Raw genomic sequence first — 19,016 nt, 5'->3', positions numbered from 1 at the left:
CCAAGGACGTCGCAAATTCAGGTTTGTGGTCGCTCAGGTTGGAGGCGGAGCGTGCAGGGGCTCCACCCGTGTGTCTGAAGCAAACGCCGTAAAACCGCCGTCTGGGTGGTAGACACCCGGCCGTGCCGCACGCTCTCCGCAGCGCTTACTAGTGCGGACCCCGAGAACGGGGGTGGCCCCTGGCTGGCGGGTCACTCGCCCCCGAGCGCGCCCCACGCCGCCCGCGGAAGCGTCCTGCCGCGTCTCGGAGCGTCCACGGGACTCTGCGACGCACACGCAGAATGTCTGGGCCACGGGACAGGCATGTGCGCCTCCAGTGACCAGTGACCAGGCCAGTGACCAGGAAACGCTAGTCCAACTGCTCCTGGCGGCGCAGGGCTCCACGGGGGGAAAGTTTTCACCCACACGTAAGCTTCAATAACATAAAATAAGAAGACAGGAGTATATGTTTAATAGATCGTTTACTTTTGCTGTTATTTTCAGCTCTGGTAATGTAGGGATAGGTGGTTCAGTGCAGACTCCCAGTTAGAACATTAAAAAAAGCTGCTCAAAATATAACTATGTAAAATTGTTTTACGACATCAGAGTACTAATTTGACAGTAAATTATTATCGGGCAATAAACGGGGAAAATAGGGGAGACCCAGAGAAGCAAGCCTCACATTTAGGGCCATTTCTCACACGCGTCAGTGGACTCTGGAGGCAGGAGCTGCAAGGCCCGGAACCTCAGCAGAGATTTGGCAGCTCTGTGGGGGAGGCCTGGGAAAGCCGGGGGCTCCTGGAAATGCCCCATCCCGAGTGGAAACCCTACAAGGCGACCCTGCAGGAATAAATATGTCTCTTGCTTGTCACTCTGGCCTTACTGCCTATTATGGTCTTCTCAGTCACTACACTTCTCACAGTCAGCTGTATCGTATCCCCCAGCCTCTGCTATTCCAGAACCTTACCTCCCCACTTGACACCGGGAAGCTCAGTCCTAGGGCAGTGTCTCCTGCTGTACCAGGCCTACAGAGGACAGCCACCACTGGGCTTCTCAACAATGCTGAGGTCCCCTCACCAGTACATGAGAAGGTATCACTTCAGTGACAGGCAGGTCCTTTGGGCCCTCCCAGCAAGCACAGGCGTGGTGGTCCTCTGCTGTCATAATAAATGTGTTCCAACATGCTCACCTTCCCATCCCCCTGACCCCTTCCTGTGTACCCTATCAAGGCAGTTCCGGCATCTCCACTTATTTTCAGACGGTCACCATCATGTCCAAGCCCCCAAAACTCTTCTCAAGTCCTAGAGAGAGGATATAGAAAAGTGAAAATAGCTCTCAGTGCCGAAAGGACCGAGAAACAATGGCATTCAGTAGGACTGAGCACTCCTAGCATCCAGACAGATCGTGGTTTCTAAATACCATCCCCACAAAAATAAACCAGGGCTCTTGGGAGAAGTGGCTGATTCTAGGGCTGGGGCAAGAACAGTACAAGACAAGGCTGGAATGTCTCCATAGGCCAGTTAGAAAGGAAATGCTAACAACAACAGAAAAGAAAGTGACATATCAAAAGGACACAGGAATGGTGCTGGGACAACTGGACGTCAACGTGCAAAAGAATGAAGTCGGACCTGTACTTCACAGCCCTGCCAACGGAGTATGCAGTCCAGGTTGGAGTTTTGCTCGTCTGAGAAACAGGAACTCAGTGTGGTTTTAATTTGCATCTCTCCTAACACAGTGGGTGAGCCCTTTACATCCAAGGGTCATCCCTCCCCACGCTTACGTCTGGGTGCATGTCCTTCACCTGTCCTTCCATCCAGTGTCTGATCTTCGTTCCCTCAGTGCTTAGTTCTTCACATGTTAGAGACCTCAGCCTTTAGCTGTGAGGTATGTTGCAGGTACTTTCTCCTAGTTTGTCGGCTGTCCCTTGAGCTTGCTTACGATGTTCTTTGCTGTTCTTCATCACTGAACCCCTTCCTTCACTGCACCCGGCTTTAAATCATAGTGAGGAAGCCTCGCCCCAGACCAGTTATACAGAAACTCACCCATATTTTCTTCTAGTGCTTATCTGGCTTCATTTTTCACCTTCAGATTTCTGAAATGAGTCCTTTTTGGTGTGTGATGTACAGTATAGGTCTGATTTTATCTTTTTCTAGATGGCTATCCAGTTGAGACCACACCACCTTTTAAAAATCCATCTTGACCCCAGTGATTTGGGATATGTCCTTTATCATGTACTAAGTTTCCACAAGCACTTGGGGCTGTTTCTGAATTTCTACTCTGTTCTCCCTGTCCATCCATCCACCCACGTCCAGCAAATAGTATTTTAATCACAGTTTTCTAGAATGCTGTCATGTCAGGCAAGGCTTGTCCCCTCACAGCTTTCTTCAGTGTCTCCTTCTTTCCTACTTTTTCATGTTTAGTTTTCCACACGACTTTGAGTATCAACTTGTCTAATTCCAGAAAAAAGCTTGCTGGTATTTTTATTGGGATTCTTTTAGATTTAAAATTAATTTAGGCAAAAAAGAAAAAACATCTTCATGATGTTGAGTCTTCACTTCCAAGAACAAAGACAGTCTTTCCATTGATTCGTGTCTACTTTTGGATTTTTCACAAGTGTTTAAAAAAGTTTTACCTGATGCAGGTCTTGCATATATCTTGTTAAGTTTATTCCTAAGTATTTTATCTTTATTGCCATTGCAAATGGGAATTTTCCATTACACCTTCTGATTATCATTTATGGGAATGAAGGCCATTGATTTCTGTGTGTCAGTTTTATATCTTACTTTACGAAATACTTTCACCGTTTGAGGGGCTATATACATTTCGTGATCTTAATGAAATAGTACTCATTTCCTGCTTTTATTGAACACTATGCATGGTACTGACATCTGAGACAGTGCACAATGGACCCTTGACCAATGAGGACGCAGGGGTGCCGATTCCCATGCAAAAATCTGCATGTAACTTCTGTCTCCCCAAAAACTGAACTCCTAAGAGCTTACGGTGACTGGAATCCTTACCAATTACATAAACAGTTGATTGACACATACTTTGTTTTGCTATATGTATCATAAACTGTATTCTCACAATAAAGTAAGCTAGAGAAAAGAAGGTGTTATTGAGAAAACCATAAGGAAGAGAAAATACATCTACAGGATTTACTGCAAAAGTCTGCGTGTGTGACCCGGCAGTTTGAGCCCATCTGTTCAAGAGCCAGCAGCGGTCTTCTCATTTTTCTTTTCATCGACGTCAGTGTTCCTTAGAACTCAGGCTCGGGCGCCGGCCCGTTTCCCCTGTTTGTCTGTCTGTCTCTCTCCCTCTCCTCTCCTGTGATTTCATCTGTTACCATGGCTTCTGATTCAACTACACGCTGATGACTCCAAATTCTATTTCTAGTCTAGACCTTTGCCACTTACCTCTCGGCTTGCACACCCATCTGCCTGCTTGGCTTCTCTACCTACCATGTTTCCCCGAAAATAAGACCAGGTCTTACATTAATTTTTGCTCCAAAAGACACATTAGAGATGATGTTCAGGGGATGTCATACTGAAAAATCATGCTACGGCTTATTTTCTGGTTAGGTCTTATTTTCCAGGACGGTAGTCTAATCAGTACCTCAAACATAGCATGTTCTGTTCAACTCCTGCTGTTTATTCCAAACGTGCTCCTTTCCTCATCATGCTCCCCGCCCCCCTTCCCTGTACTAACAAGGGGCACCAAGAAAAGCCAGGTGTCATCCTTCGTCCTCTCTGCCCTCATCCTGCACATCTTGTTACCAGCACGTCGCGTCCCACGTGACAAGAGTTGTGGGGAGCGAAGAGGGCGGCACAGGTTTAAGAAAAGACAGTACTCAATAACAGATTATAAACAGGGCCAAGGGACCCCCAGTCTCAAGGACTGGACGTGCTGCGGGGCCTAACATCAGCTTTTCTTAGTTAGGTGGGGAAGTAAAGGAGATAAAGCTTGTCAATCTCAAGATCTGTGAATCCCATACACCATAACAGGAAACTGATACAAGCCAATCACCCTTGCCTGCAGGCATCTAGGCCATATGTCTCAGGATGTCTGTACTTCCCCAAGGGACAAAACCTATATGCATATGAACAGATGGAGAGCACATCACAGAATCTCTTCCCTTGCAGGTTTCGGGAAGGAATGCAGCTGCTGAGGCCCGAGGCTTTCCTTAGCCTGAGGAAGGTGGGGGGCTGTGCCCACCTCTATGAACCTGTGGGTTCTCCTGTTGGTCCCCACTGGACTGCGCCTGGCTTGCATTGTCCCCGCCCCCCCATGGGGAATCTTACTTGTCATTGGCTGACCAGCCATCTTTCTGGGGCCAACCAAACAGGGAGACATAAGGTGCAAACACAAAGGTGAAGCAAAGACCCTGAAAGGATGTCTCACAGACTCTCCTTTCTTTAGGGGCAGGTACGAGGAGACAGACGTGTAGGCTGCTGTGTGGTCACACCAGCAGAGGGTGCAATGAACGCACCACTTTCCATGGCCACCATCTCGTCAAGGCTTCCGTGGTCTCTGACCTGGTCACCTCAATGGCCTGTAAATGACCTCCCCCTACCCTGCCCTTTCGGTCCGTTCTCCACCTCACTCAGCAGCCCGAAAGGTCATTTGGACACACAGGTCAGATCCCTGTAATGCTCACTTCAAGGGTACAGTGGTTGTAGCCTTGACATTCCCCCAAGGTTTCCACACCACCCTAGGCCTTGCAGGTTCTCTTCATGTTTACCAAATGAAGGCCCAATACCTGTTTTCATAACTAAACCATATAATGATGCAGCAATGGAAATAACTTAGGTTCAAAACAGGAGACCACACCTATTTTTTTTCTTTTTTTTGCTATATTTCAATTTTCACAAAATCATTCTTTGGGTTTCACAAGAAGCAATTTTATATGTAATGGCACCAACCTGGTGTTCTTTACCAGGGTGGAGTTTATACTTTTAGAAGCAAAGACATATTGAAGTAGACTGTACTTCTCTTTGGACAACCATAAAAATCTAATCAGTGTGGGATGTTGACAGTGGGGGAGGGTGTGCCTGTGTGGGGATGGGGTATATGGATGTCTCTTCTGCTCAGTTTTGCTGTGAACCTAAAGCCGCTCTAAAAAATAAAGTTTATCAATTAAAAAATCAAATCACAAACAAGCCCACTCATAGTTTAAATAAGTAAACATCAGAAAATGTGTTAATTCTGCCACATTACTCTTTTAACAAGAATTTGAACGACTGTGGAGGGAACCCAACTTTTGCAAAACACCCTTAAACATCTCCCTAGGATGTAGTCTTCAATTGAATAAGGCGACTTTTCCAATCTAAAGCAAAAACTAAAGTGATACCATTTTCTCTACTTGTCTTCCTGTAAACTTCATCTTAACATCTGATGCTTTTGTTTCCGTATGCCAGACTCCAGTATATGATTCAGTATCAGATTTTGCCAGAATGCCCGGCTTATCACAGCATTCAGGCTCGGTACATCACAGACAACCAAGGCTGGTGGGGATCCTGACACCTGATCAAGTTTGAGAACCTCTGCATTACACAAAACCTGCACAGTTCAATGAGCAGGGTGTGGGAGGGGAGGTGGGCGTGACTTCAGCAGAAGACTAGGACTGGCCACAAGTATCAGCTGGAGACCCGGCAACCCCGGAGGCGGGCCAGCGTGGGAGGGTGAGACAGCCAATAACCACCGTGTAAATTATTTCACAGCTCACAGCACGGGTGCTGATTCCGGTAGCCTCCAGGGGCAAACGTGGCCTTTTGCCTAGGAGTCCAGAGCTTCCCACCTGATTGCTATGGAAACAGTCACCTTTCCAATAGCTGTTTCTCCAGGGAATGTTTATGTAAAACCAGAAAAGAGAAACACTGGCACATTGATAACCTTCTAACTGCACATTTCCCCCCTTAGGATTGAGACAAAGAAAAGCTAGAATAAAGAACTCTCCAGAACATAAAATTAAGCAGTTGCTCTGACTGCTGGCATGGTTGTTTAAAAGACCATTCTGAAAGGTAATTTTTATAGCATTTATTGCAAGAAAATCTTCTCTTTTAATGCATTCTGAGAAGGCCTCATCCCGGTCTTCAGGAGTGTGTGTAAATTCCACAAATGTGGGTTTTAGCGGGGCCCCCAGATGATCTAATGCAGGATGGAGAAGTCAAAGGATGACATACTCAAACAACAGAAACTCAAACAACTCCACGTAGCACGTAACCAACATCACGGCCTAAACCTCTCCCCTTTGCTCTTTGTACAGGCCTGTCCACCTCGGACAGCAAACAGATTCCACGTTCCACATCCTTCCAGCAGAAAACAGCAAAGCAAAGCAGACCAAATAGAAAAGTCAGTTTCCCCATACACACCACCCTGCACACGTGTGTAATACTGAACGAGTGTCACAGATCCTGATTCTCAAGTTTAAAATTTGGAAAACTTTTAAACTGACAGTGTGTCAGCCACTGACCTATTTCAGGGCCTATCTTTCAAGTTTCAAGTTTGGTCTTAGGCTTATTACAAAGAACGAATCTGGAAGGCTAACTGGAAGGACACTTAAAAAAATCCCTAGTCCCCTTTAGCATTGATGGGCTGGCTGCATCCGCTCTGTACCTTGTTCTCCCCAGGAACGAACATTCTCTCACCCTTCCTGATTCACAGGAAGGCCTTTTGGTGACATCTTGTGAACACATCTGATACTGCAGGCTGCACACCAGCACAGCCCTTCTGGGCTGTAGACTAGACACTGGACACCGGGAACGACACCCAGGCCCAGCTCAGAAAAAGCAGACAAGCAGCCTTGGCATGGAGAGGTGCTGCTTCATGTGGCGCTGTCACCTGCTTGCTGTGGTGGGAGGTAAGACTGAGGACTTCAGGCTCCTGATTGTCGAGTCTTCCCAGCCAGCGAGGGAAAACGTTCAGCTCCTACATGGGCTCTCACTCCCCATCCCCCATTAACCATGGAGCCAGAATTCCCTCCCTAAAGGCAAGGGACACCTGCAGGGGCTGACTGCACAGTTGCCCGTCCAGGGAGAGGTGCTTCACAGGCTGGCCAGTGACCCTGAGTGTGTAGCGAGTGCCCGTTGGCTCAGTGAAGCCTGGGGGTTCAGTCCACGACTTTCACCCTTTGCTTCCTGGAGACGCTCAACATGCAGGGCCACAGCAAGTGACCGAGTACCTCCTCTGGCATCTGTCAAGGGCAGCTCCATTCACGCCCGGACATCCCCGTGGCTGCTACTTGTACAGAAAACACTACAGCCCAAAGGGCATACCGTCTGCTCAAGTTCTCTCATCAAATGGCCGAGACGTGACTTATCCCCAAATGTTGCAGCTCCAAAGTTCCTTGTAGCACCTAGTGCTTCTTGAATATTCCACCGAGGCACCCCAACAGCTAAGCAAAGTGAACCCCTTCCTACCCTAACGGCTAAGTCTTCTCTCTAAACTGCACATACACTTTGGGCACGAGAAAGAACTCTCCAAACATCCTACTAATATTAATATTGCTACTTTCAATGAAAACGTACAGTGTACTCGTGGCTTCCCCGCCCCTTGGTACACGCCGCATACCAACTTGTGCTCCCTGGTGAGGCCTCAGTGGCACCTACGCCAGCTGGATCCCTTAGCTGAAATTCTTGAATGGGCAATTCTCAGGAAAAGACAGTCGGTCAACTTCCTTTCCAAAGATGTCCCAATTCAAAGTACGGTGTCACCATGTTTTCACCGGATTAGGGAAAAAAATTAAACCAATGAAATGCAGTTAAGGGTGTGGGGAAATAGATGGAGAGGAAGTTGGTTTGACTTCTTGGATGGCAATTCGGCACCATCTATTCAAATTTCAAACACATATCCCTTTCAGCACAGCAATCCGAATAGTGGGACACTAAGGACATCCCAGCTGGTAGCAGGAAAACGACGACACATGCAGTATCCCGGAGGAAGCACAGCTGTTTAAGAAGAGAGCTACTTACGCTGGGGTGGAGACAGGCAGACCTGGCCTTGATATCCCTAAATGACAGAAGCTTCGGAATGCAATCTACACTGAGCGGTGACTTAGTCCTGTGCAGAGTGACAAGGAGCAAGGGGACTTGTGCTTTGCTAACCTTCACCTCCGTTTGAGCTATTTGGACGCCTCTGAGCGCAGCGCACGCAGAAGCACACGGAGCGGGGAGCCTCCCAGAAGCCCTTGCACAACACTTTACCTCCCAGTCCCACTGAAGACGGGGCTCAGGTCTGACAGTGCTTCCCGATGAGATGTGGGTGTTTTCCATCCTTCACTTTTGCTGACCAAGAACAGTGCTGTCTGATAACATAATGCAGTCACCTACCTATTTTTAAAATTTCTAGTGGCCAGTTAAAAACAAAATGAAAACTGGTAAAATTAACTTTATTTAATCAATCATATCCAAAATATTATCAATATGTAAATGACATTTTTAACGAACTATTTTACTTCCCAAAGTATTGGTATGTCTTCAAAGCCCAGTGTTTTAGATTCTGAACTTGCATATTTTTCAATTTGGACATTAATTTTCTTGGGGAAGACCTGATCTGTATGTAGATTTCATAAAATTTACAGTCCGAAAAACACATTCACATACCCAAGTTCCTAAACACACTTAAAAGTTTCCTAATACCTGGATCAAGTTAAGTTTTAAACGTCAATAAATTAAATGGAACTAGAAGTTCAGTCCTGCCATCGCACTGGCTGCACTCCACATGCTCCCGTACACACGTGGCCAGTGACGGCCACAGTGGACAGCACAGATCAGGAAAGTGGCTTGTCCACGTGTGGACCCCTGGCCCCAGCTCACCTGGGAGCATGTTGGAATTGCAGACTTTCAGGCCCACCCCAGACCCACGGAATCAGAAGTCTGGGATGGGCCCCGCACTGTTCTAACAGGACCTCCAGGCAATCCTGACACATGCGAAAGCTCGAGAACCATGGGTCAAGAACAAATCTCAAATAAAAACAATGTAGAAACAGTTTTGACCACGTATTATGTAGAATGGACCCTGACTACAAGCCCCTCCCCCATTTATTTGGAGGCTATGAAACCAGAAGAGAGTAACTGCTTGGGTCTTTGTTAATCCAGGCTCAGTGGGATGTCTGGAATGTAACCCACTGGGTGGCCAGTAGGTTAAGGTCAGGCCCCACCTTGGATGGCGTTTTCTTTCCCCCAAGACGCCAGGAAATGAGAGCTCTCTGGCCACATATGGAGGCCGCCAGTGTAAGTCTAACCCTTGGAATCAATCCAGTCATAGGACTGTCCTCGCAGGGGAGTGGGGGCGGTGGGCTGGACCCTTAATAAGGGGGGCACCAGTCCCACCCGCTTCCTGAGCTCTGATGGCCACATCGCCACAGAAGCCACATTTGAAGACAGTGCGAGCAGCTATCTGTTGTTTAACTGGCGAAGCCTCTGGAAGACTGGGTCCTGGACCCACTGGGCCCAGGGCAAAGCCGCCCTCCGATGCGGCACACTCACCAAGCCACCAAGCCACTTTGTTTTATTTGTGATGGGGAAGGAAGGAATTATAGCAACTTAACCCACCTTACAGTATTAATACCCTTCTGATTATTTTGCTAAGAGAATTTACACGTTTTATTGGGAAAGTTTTAAAGTTTCAGACCTTTACCATGAGATTTATGAAAGTACTAGAGCACAAAAGTTACCCACAAACTTAGTATATTATACAAAAATAAGCTAATGTGCCATCTTGAACAGAGTCATGTTATCTCTTTACTTTCGACCTGAAAGAAAACAAAAGAATACCTTATATTGTCAATTTGCCATGATTAACCAGAAGTGGTTGGTCACAGAAGAGACCCAGGCCAAATACAGTTAAATACTTCATTCAAAAACCAGCCATGAAATGTCACTGCTGATTCTGCCTGAGCTGGAATGAACTGCATTTGTCCTTGGAAAGCTAAAGTTTAAAAGTCCTGAGTGTTCCCATGACTGAGCTGTACATGGAGCTGTAATTTCCATGGTCAACTGTAACTGTACCACGATGGCCTTTCCACATCACTGGGACAAACGACTGCCATCCCCACACGAAAGCAACTGCGTAATACCTGAATCGCTGAGCCAACCAGCTGGAAGACAGGCTGTTGAAAGCCCCCGACGGCTTGGATTCAGAGGCTCTCCTGGCTGAACACCTACACAGAAAGGTTGGGTCAATATTCAGCCAATGCCTTCAGAGCTTACCAAGAAAACCACAGACAGTTAGGGCCCCGAGTTAGGGCCGCAGTTAATCCTCAGCCCAGTTAGGGGCAGACAACAGAAATAAATGTAACTAAAAAGTAACTCGTGCTTCCTGCTGATTGCACAGCAAGCTTAGGCAGATGTTTCCACTGACTTGAGGAAGGTAAGTCTGGTTAACACGGCTAGTGAATGGATTAAATAGTGTCCCCACAGAACAATAGGCTCAAGTCCTCACCCCAGAACGTGAGAGTATGACCTTGTTAGGAAGCAGGGCTGTTGGGGATGTGCTTAGCTAAGACAAACTCACAGTGGGGTAGGGAGGGGCCCTAATTCAGTTGACTGGGTCCTTATAAAAAGGGGACATTGGACAGACAGGCACAGAGAGAAGGCTGTGTGATGAAGACAGAGATGGGTGATGCGTCCAAAAGCCCAGGAATGCCCAGGATTGCCGGCGCCCACCAGCAGCGAGCGGAGCCACTCGCCTGGGTCAGACCCTCCATCTGAGCCCCCAGGAGGAGCCAGTCCTGCGACACCGTGATCTCGGATGTCAGCCTCCAGACCTGAGACGATGAAGTCCTGTTGCCCAAGCCGCCCTCTCGGCAGTACTTGGTTACGGCAGTCACTGGCACCAATACAACTAGAATCCAGCTTTAATTTAGATTCTATTCATCCAAACTCCTACAGCAAACATTTAACATCAGCAACTTAACAGAACAATGCTCAGAGCTGTTCTGCCCCAGCGTGGGCTGGGGGCTGGTTCTACTCACGTTACTGGATGTGTTAACCTTTTCACTGCATTAATGATTTCAAGTTTGTTCTCCAAAATGTGTCAAAAATCCCCAGAAAATAATTACAGTATTCATTTTTTAAGTAAACACAGTTAAGGTGCTACATTTTATTAAAATAGATGATTAAAGTATAAAAGTTTCCTACTGTTACTCATTCTTGAAAAACACAAAAATACAGAGAAATGTATAAATTTCCTAAATTTCCTGCTTTCCTAAATTTCCCTTCTGGAAGACCAAGCTCGTGGGGTAAAGTCAAACGCTATAGTCAGTGGCATGGAAATACCATTTGACTATAGGCCAACATTGCAGTGAAAATGTTAAGCTGGCACGTCTGGCTGAGTCTCTTCTCACCCGGCGACGCTGATGGGGCGGCTCCCGCTTTTGCAGCTGTGGTCCAGGGGGTGTCTGTGCTGAATACAGAAATTGCCACGACACTGGCCACAAGTCACCTGCAGTATCTCTTTCTTCTTACATCCCTCCTTTGAGCACCGGTACATAAAAATCTGAGAAAACAGAAGTTACTTCAATATTTCAATTGCTTCAACAAGCAATTACTTAACAAGTCCCCCAATAAGACCACTGACATTTAAACTAGAAACAGTCCTTAGCTACATGGAATGAAGAGGTCAAGTTTTCATTCAAATTTACTGTCAGGTAAGGCAATGAATACTAATTAAGAACACAGGAAAGCTTTAACAAGGGATAAATAAAAAAGCAGCACATTAATTTGGGGTGTTCTCAGGAAAAAAACAAAACCCAGGGGAGTGGGTTTGGGGACATGGGTGGGAAGGAGGCCCAGCATGTGGCATCATGCAGTCCCACAGAGGAGGCTGGCTCCAGGGTCTTTGGGGACAGGGACAAGGGGGCTGGAGCATCCATCTGGGGCCCCTACACCCGTTAGTTATCAGGTTCTTTTTTGGGTAGTGGTATAAATTCCCCGGCACTTCTGAGTCTGTGCACTAAGAATGTCAGTGGAGAGGGAGGGGCCCCGCAGGCTGGGGACAGGAGCTGTGAACTGCCTCGAGGAACCTGAGCCTGTGCAGAGAGCAAAGGAACACAGGGTGCCAGCCAGCTGAGCACTGGGCGTCTGCTGAAGCACAAAGGAGGGCACACCCACGCGCTGAGTGACAGCAGACCTAGGGGGAAGGCTGGTTTGAGCCAACAATAGGAGGACTGAGTCAGTCTGGGAGAAAGACGCGCCAGGTGGAGCTGTGGCCCTGTAACAGGCAGGGAAGTTTGAAAAGAATTGCCAGAGGGCTTGGAGGGCAAAGCACATGTGGACTGCAATGGCAGGGTGGGAGAACCAGGGCTGGGAAGGGGATGGAGTCAGCGACTCACAGAGGATCTATGTTGGCGGGTAGGTAAGGCGCAGACTATCCTCATGTCTGAGCTGGGCCACAGAAGGCAAAGTTAACGGACCTTCCTGTTACGTATTATAATTGCTATATATGTAATATAATGAAGTAAGATACTGTGTTTCCCCAAAAATAGTCAGCTCTGATGCGTCTTTTGGAGCAAAAATTAATATAAAACCTGGTCGTACATTATCGAAGACTGGGTCTCATATTCTAGTAAAATAAGACCGGGTCTTATGTTAATGTTTGCTCCAAAAGACGCATCAGAGCTGATTGTCCGGCTAGGTCTTATTTTCAGGGAAACACGGTACTTGATGACTATCCAACAAGGATCCGTGGTTAGAAACTGAGATTCAAGCTTGACAAACGCCCGCTTCCTGAATACAAGATCTTCCAAAGCCAGGTTCCCATTCTGGAGAGCAATAGGGAAGGAAAATGGGAGCAATGCGTCTAAAAGGCAGCCAGCCGTAGAAAAACAACCTGAACAAACCAGCAGGGCCCTCATGGAGGGCAAGCTGCAGAGCTGGTGCAGACCAGACCTGGGAGGTGGCCCTGGGGACGGCCCCACAGGCTGGAAATCTGCAGCTCAAGGGGAGAGAACAAACGGTTCAACTTAAGTCTCCTTGGACCTCTGGTTTAGAGTGGATATCTATCTCCTGAATAATGAAAATGACAGAAACAAAGATTTTCTGGAAAAGGATAACCCCCCAGGGGCAAAGAGTAAAAAGAACACATGTGTTTTATATTTGAGGGGAAAAGCAGCACATGGACGAGTAGTCACAGACTTGGCAGGTATGAGCAGGCCAGATGTAAGCTGGTAGGGAAGATCTAGAGAAGACGTTTCCTATGAAACAAAACCCCCAAAAGCTCAGAAACTGGTCGTACTAGCAGCTTCGGGTATGTGGGACCACAACTGGAGCAATGGCTGTGACCCGCAGACCCTGCCAACGCCAGCAGGAGACTTGTGCTCTGCAGAGGCTCAGAGAGGCTACTGGCCTGGGGAAGTGGCAGCCGGCTGGGGATCATGAGAAAGACGGGAGGGCGAGTCAATGGGCAGTAAGGCATTCACATTCCACGTGGACATCTGACGGCTTTCTCCACTTGGCTCCCAGCATTCTGGAAGCCAGAGTGCACTCCCCAGGCAGGGAACAGAACGCCTTCTCTGGGGAATCTGATTAGCCCAAAAGAAAGACCCGGTAGGTGACACAGACCTCAGGGGTTTCCTGAGGAAGTGGCCAGGGCAGGTGACCCACAGCAAAGGCCAGAGTCCACACTGTGCCCAGGCAGGTGAGGGGGACCTTTATTGTGCCACAGGACAAACAACCTGGACAGAGATTACACAGTGAAAAGAAACCTTAAGAGGAAGCAGAGGAGGCCTGTGCAGAGGTCCAGCTTCCTAGTAAGAGGTATCGAGAGAAATCGGAGAATCCAAGATGACGTTGCAGGTGGAGGAAGTGCTAGAGTTTCCAGCTTGGAAGGGTCCACTGCATGCCCAGCATGACAGATGGCATGGACCTACACCAAGAACGTTCCACGTGAGCCTTCCAACCTCTGGGGCAAAGAGGAGACCCTCAAAGCTGCCAGGAGGAAAAGTGGTCCCACAAAGGACCAGCAGAACGGCTTGGAAATTCTGAAACAGCAACAAAAGCAAGAAAACGAACCAGTCCCTACAGAGACTGGAGGGAAGAGTTCAGAGCAAGGACACTCTCCCGGGCAGCCCATCCGGCAGAAGCAGAGAACAAAGGCCCTGGAGATACATGGCAATTCATCTTCCATTCTCCCTCTGAGGAAGAAAGTAGAGGACATGCCTCCACCAAAACGAGAGAGTAAACCAAGAAAGAAAACAAAGGACACAGGAAACCCGGGATCCACTGTAAGGGAGACGCGGGGAGCGGGGATCCCTGGAGAGAAATGGAAAGGAAGCCTCTCAGCGGCGTCCTCAAGGTGACAGGCCTGGAACACCCCCCCAAAAGCACACTCCACATCTGCTGGGAGGGCGGGGGATGGGAAGAGAATGTGTGAGTGTCAGAATGGGGACAGGAGAGCAATGCTCAGCTCACACTGGTAAACAGGTAACACCCAAGGGAAAGGGTCAGCAAGACAAACTGGAACTACAACACTCGCACTTGGAGAAAAAGCAGACTCCCCACACAAACCACACTGGCTGAGCGTGAAAGCAGCTCTGCGGGGAACAGGAGCCTGTGGTTTTCCCTAACAGGCTCTATTCCAAAGGCACAGGTGTAGAACTTTGAAAAAATACTAACGCTACCAAACAAGAACACTGAATGCTAGAGTTTCCTATCCTTTTACATTTCCCTCGGAGGTGCTTAGGAAAAAAGTGTGCCTTAACAGAATGATTCTAGAAAGCCACATAAATTCTCCAGCTTGGGAGGAAAAATGTGAAATTCCTTTAAAGAAAGCAAATCCTCATGTAGACGCAACTATTTACAAAATATGTATATAAAACCGTAAAAACCAATGCCATTCTCAACATGGGAAAACGCTAATATAATGAGTATCATTAGCGCTTTATTTTGTACACAAATTAATAGCACTGATTAGATAACTGACCCTTTCCCCCCTACAGGAAAATCAGCATTCAGAGGTACACAAAATTTGGCCTTACCTTTTCTTTCTTCTCAGGACGATATTTACAATCTCTATCCATATGCTCACCTACCACGACATCTGGTATCTCCCCCTTTTTTACCGGGACTGGCTTGTTACAAAGTGGGCATACTGGGACCTGAACATCCTAAAAACAATGAATACAAGATGATATTCCAGAGTTAGAGCATCAAAAGTCACAAAAGAAAAAGTTACAATGTATCACATTTAAAAGCAGACAGAGTACAAACACTGACACCTGACCACTCAGGAGAAGGCCGTGTCAGTTTCATGGACTAACAGTAAGGCATCCTAGGACTTGAGGAGAAAGTTTCCTTAAGTGGAATCTACTGGAACTTAAACATAATGGACTATTAACCACCTATAGAAATGACCCTAAGTCAGTGAAAGGCAGCCAAAGAAGGAAGCTGGTGAAATCCGATGGTTTCAGGACAGAGGGCTGTGTGTCCAGCACCAGCTAGGTTGAGAGGTGAAGCTGCCCAAACACCTCCAGTGTGGAGAGAACAGAAGAAAACACTACCCACAGACCCTCCAGCTCCCTGCAATTGCAAACAGCCTTTCTGGTCCTTCTGTGGCTTCCACAAGCAAGGAGATTCACTCACCAGTGGACAAGGGAGCACACAGCTAGGCTGAGCGCTCAGGGACATTATGGTCACCCAAACCCAGGCCTGGGAGCCCTGGCAGCACGACAGAGCACCCAGAGGCTGAACACCTAGCACGGTGAAGACAAGCTCTGAGCTAGGGCAGAAGCTGCGGAACTTAGCTCCTCGAGAACAGGGAGGGGACCACTGACATCCAGACAGGTGACAGGTAATCACAGAATCACAGGAGTCTACTGTCTGGGGGCTGTGCTGGAAAGTCACCCTGAAGTGTTCCTGCAGGTGGCAGCTCTATCACACTAAGAAATAAAGTGCTACTAAATGACCATTAGGCAGACTCTCCCTACGGAGGTCAAGTCAACAAATAAGTGCATAGTTTGGTCTAGTCAACAGTGCCTGGTAAATATGAGTAATGTGTGTGAGTCACCGTCCCCCACCCCCGTGACCTGGAAACGCCAGACGCTGGCCAACACTGATCAGAGTCTGAAATGCTAAGTCATCCACATGTCTAAGTGCCATGATGATGAAGCAGCAGGTGCCTATTCAGAGTGTTCACTAGAATCATCGGGGAGGCCCCTGAACCAAAGCAAACACAGGCGGGCAGCCATCTGCAAAGTCCACAGGGAAAGTCTTAAACCTTTGGACTTCTGCAAGTCAGTGTTCTTAAAGTCATCTTCAGGTTCCTATCACGTACTAATTACTTGAATCACTGAAATATGACATCAAGGCTGAAACGTGACCAAGATGAGTAACCATTTTAATACCTTCCAGATTAGATTTGACACCAGGTATTAAACTATTTCTTGCTTCCCATGGAAGACACAGCCATGTCTTCCCTTGAATCAGAAGGAAAAGTACTTTAACACGTAAAGTAAGCTGTGAAGGTTTGAGTACAAGAGTCCCTGAAAATAAAATCAGTTTTCGGTATGAAGAGCTGTGCTGTCCAGGATTTCCTGCGATGCTGAAAGCTCCACACCTGCGCTGCCCAACACAGTGGTTACTGGACGCCTGATGTGTGGCGAGTGTGACTGAGAAATAATGTGACGTTTTATTCCATTTTAATTAAGTTATTAGCTACATGTGGCTAGTATATATTTTGGGCAGCAGAGCTAGAGAATGAAGATTAGAATCTTTTGAATAAAGTATGATTAATTACCTTCTTGAATGCAAAGGGACATTTATGTGCTGCATAGGTAAAATGATCTTTACAGAAATCTTGTTCACATACGTCACATTTTAATGGAAGAAAATCTAAAAAAAAAAAACACAAAAAAACAGTAAAGTGTTTTAAAGACAAGAAGAAAAGAATTATAGATCATATTGAATAGGTATTTACCTACGCTAAGCTCTTTATGCCTATCAGACACCCCTGAGGCATCACAGAGGAAAACATTGGGAGTCATGAATTTCAGTGTCAGCCCCATGGAACAATCTGTAAAGCTACCTTTTCAAAGAAATCCCATCTCGTTGGTACCACAAGTACTGAAGCAGCACACTGTATCCACTTGGCCCTGGCAACTAGTATAATGGCCAGTTCTTCCCCAGAAGAGCCAACAAAGGACCCGTTTTCCATTAGTATTCTCTTAAAAGTGCTCACCTAGCTGCTTGCAAGACTTTTCTGAACAATGTTTGCCCAAATCAGGGAACTCCATGGTGAGCCTGTGTCCCAAACAGATGGCAGAGTGCAAGCACCTACAAGAGATAGAGTAGTTAGGGGAAAGCGACGACAGCTCTAATTTCAGACCAGGATTTCTATCTTACAGCTAAAGAAAGGAAACAAACATGCGCTAGAGGGAGGTCAGTGCCCAGGTCACCCTAGGCCCCTGGGGGGACCAAAGCTTCACAAATTCTTGTCTTTCCACAAAGAGAAAAACGGGAGTTTCAACACAAGTACCAGCTCATTCGGAATCAGCCCCATTGAGAGGGATTGTCTTCCAATGCTTTTAATTCAGGTTTTCATTGAACCAAACTGACTGACATGGACAAGGGCTTCCTATACTCCCGTCACACAGCGCCCGGGGAAGTAGCAGCCTCTGTGAAGTTTCAAGTCACAATTTCATCCTGAATATACTTGCTGAGCTAAACACAGTTACCAGGTCTAAGTCCCTTTGTCGAGCACACTGTCCTGGGACTCACTCACCGCAGCCTCGCTGCTCTCTGACTCCCTTATTATTGGGTTTTGCTCAGAACTTGTTCCTTAATGGCAATCAGCCTGGAGTTGACCAGGCAGGAGGTAAGCTGTTCCCTCCCCGTGGACAGCAGGTGACCGGCTGAGGCCGCTGCACTGAGAAGCCCGAGGTCCACAGCGCAAGGCCGAGGGCCCCCGATCTGGGACCCACCCGCCTCCCAGACGCGCCTCTGTCCGGGAATTCCCGTCCCGAGGGCCCTTCCCGGCCTCCCGGGGGCTCTGCCCACCCCTGCGAGCGGCTCCTGCCGGCCCCTCGGCCCGGGCCTCGCCGGCCCGGCCAGTGCTGTCTCCCCGTCTCGGCTCAGCGCCACTCCCCCAGGGCCTTGGCTCCCACGGCCCGCGCGCCGCCCGAGTGTCCCCCTGCGCTCGCAGGACGCCGGCCTTCCCTCCGGCGCCGCCCGTGGCCGCCCCCGGCACATCCGCCCTCCCCGCGGCGCCGCAGCCCGGGGCGCCCACCGCGCGCTCCGAAGCCTCTGGCTGGAGGAGCTGAGCACAGTCCAAGCCCCGTCCTGAGACCCCAGCAGCGCGGTGACAGCTCCGACCGAGCTGGTCGTGCTATCCGTCCTCACAGGCCGGGGCCCGTGTCTGACGCCGGCACCGCGCTCCAGACGCTTGCACCGGCGCCTGCGCCCCGCGCCGGCCCCAACCCCGGACCCTCGGCAGGCTCCCCGGCCCGGCCGCGCACCTGGCGCCCGTCGGAGGCCCGGGCAGCCGCGCGGGCGAGCGGCAGGTGGCGGAGACCCGAAGCTGGCTCTCCCGTTCCGTGGTCAACCGCGGAGCACAAAGCCGGAAGGACGAGGAAAACTGGCCCCGAGACGCAGCGGACGCCGACCCGCGCCCGCGGGAGACCGCAGCACCGCGCGGCTCTGGCTCCCGGCCATTTATTCGCGCCGGCCCCGTCAGAGAGCCGCGCGGCCTGGGCGTTCCCGGCACTCCCGGTGACGTCACCGCCCGACAGGCCAATCCCGTCCCGCCGCGGCCCCGCGTTCCTGGCGCGCCCCCAAACGTCATCGACGAGCCGACCAATCCCGCCTCGCCAGGGCCCGTAGCCCCGCCCACGCCTCGCCCCTCCGCCTCCCTTCTCCAACAGTCCAGCAGCTTCTCGGAGCCGCCGAGTCCCCGGGAGGCGGCTGTGCGCAGGCGCACTGGGCCTAGCGCGAGGCGCGGGAAAGCTGAGTCCGGGCGGGGGAGGCGGGGAGCCGCCCGCCGCCCTGTGGAGGGGCCCACGGAGCCCCGCCGCAGGTGGACCGACCGCGTTGGACGGTGCCCGCGGG

The 19,016-nt window shown here is 49.1% G+C and overlaps 1 protein-coding gene across 4 annotated transcripts; it reads right to left on the bottom strand.

Moving 5' to 3' along the window:
* Window positions 1–451: 451 nt before the first annotated feature.
* Window positions 452–18,697, bottom strand: ZFAND2A (zinc finger AN1-type containing 2A). Of its 4 annotated transcripts, none has more exons than XM_081035543.1 (7): window positions 18,428–18,654; window positions 17,152–17,246; window positions 16,711–16,805; window positions 14,954–15,082; window positions 11,324–11,475; window positions 10,055–10,138; window positions 452–1,280 (listed from the first exon to the last, which is right to left on the bottom strand). In XM_081035543.1, exons 2-7 carry the CDS (start codon window positions 17,204–17,206, stop codon window positions 1,274–1,276), a joined length of 522 nt encoding a protein of 173 aa, XP_080891669.1. In that variant the 5' UTR covers window positions 17,207–17,246; window positions 18,428–18,654; the 3' UTR covers window positions 452–1,273. The 4 variants fall into 4 exon arrangements, with proteins under 4 accessions (XP_080891669.1, XP_080891668.1, XP_080891667.1 ...); XM_081035542.1 differs by lacking the exon at window positions 452–1,280 and adding an exon at window positions 8,383–9,730; XM_081035541.1 differs by lacking the exon at window positions 452–1,280 and having other exon boundaries at window positions 9,760–10,138.
* Between the last annotated feature and the right edge of the window lie 319 nt (window positions 18,698–19,016).

This window comes from Rhinolophus hipposideros (assembly GCF_964194185.1).
Source record: "Rhinolophus hipposideros genome assembly, chromosome: 23".
NCBI classification, from domain to species: Eukaryota; Metazoa; Chordata; class Mammalia; order Chiroptera; family Rhinolophidae; genus Rhinolophus; species Rhinolophus hipposideros.
The sequence above is the reverse complement of the archived record's forward strand: the minus strand, read 5'-3'. Positions and strand labels throughout refer to the sequence as shown.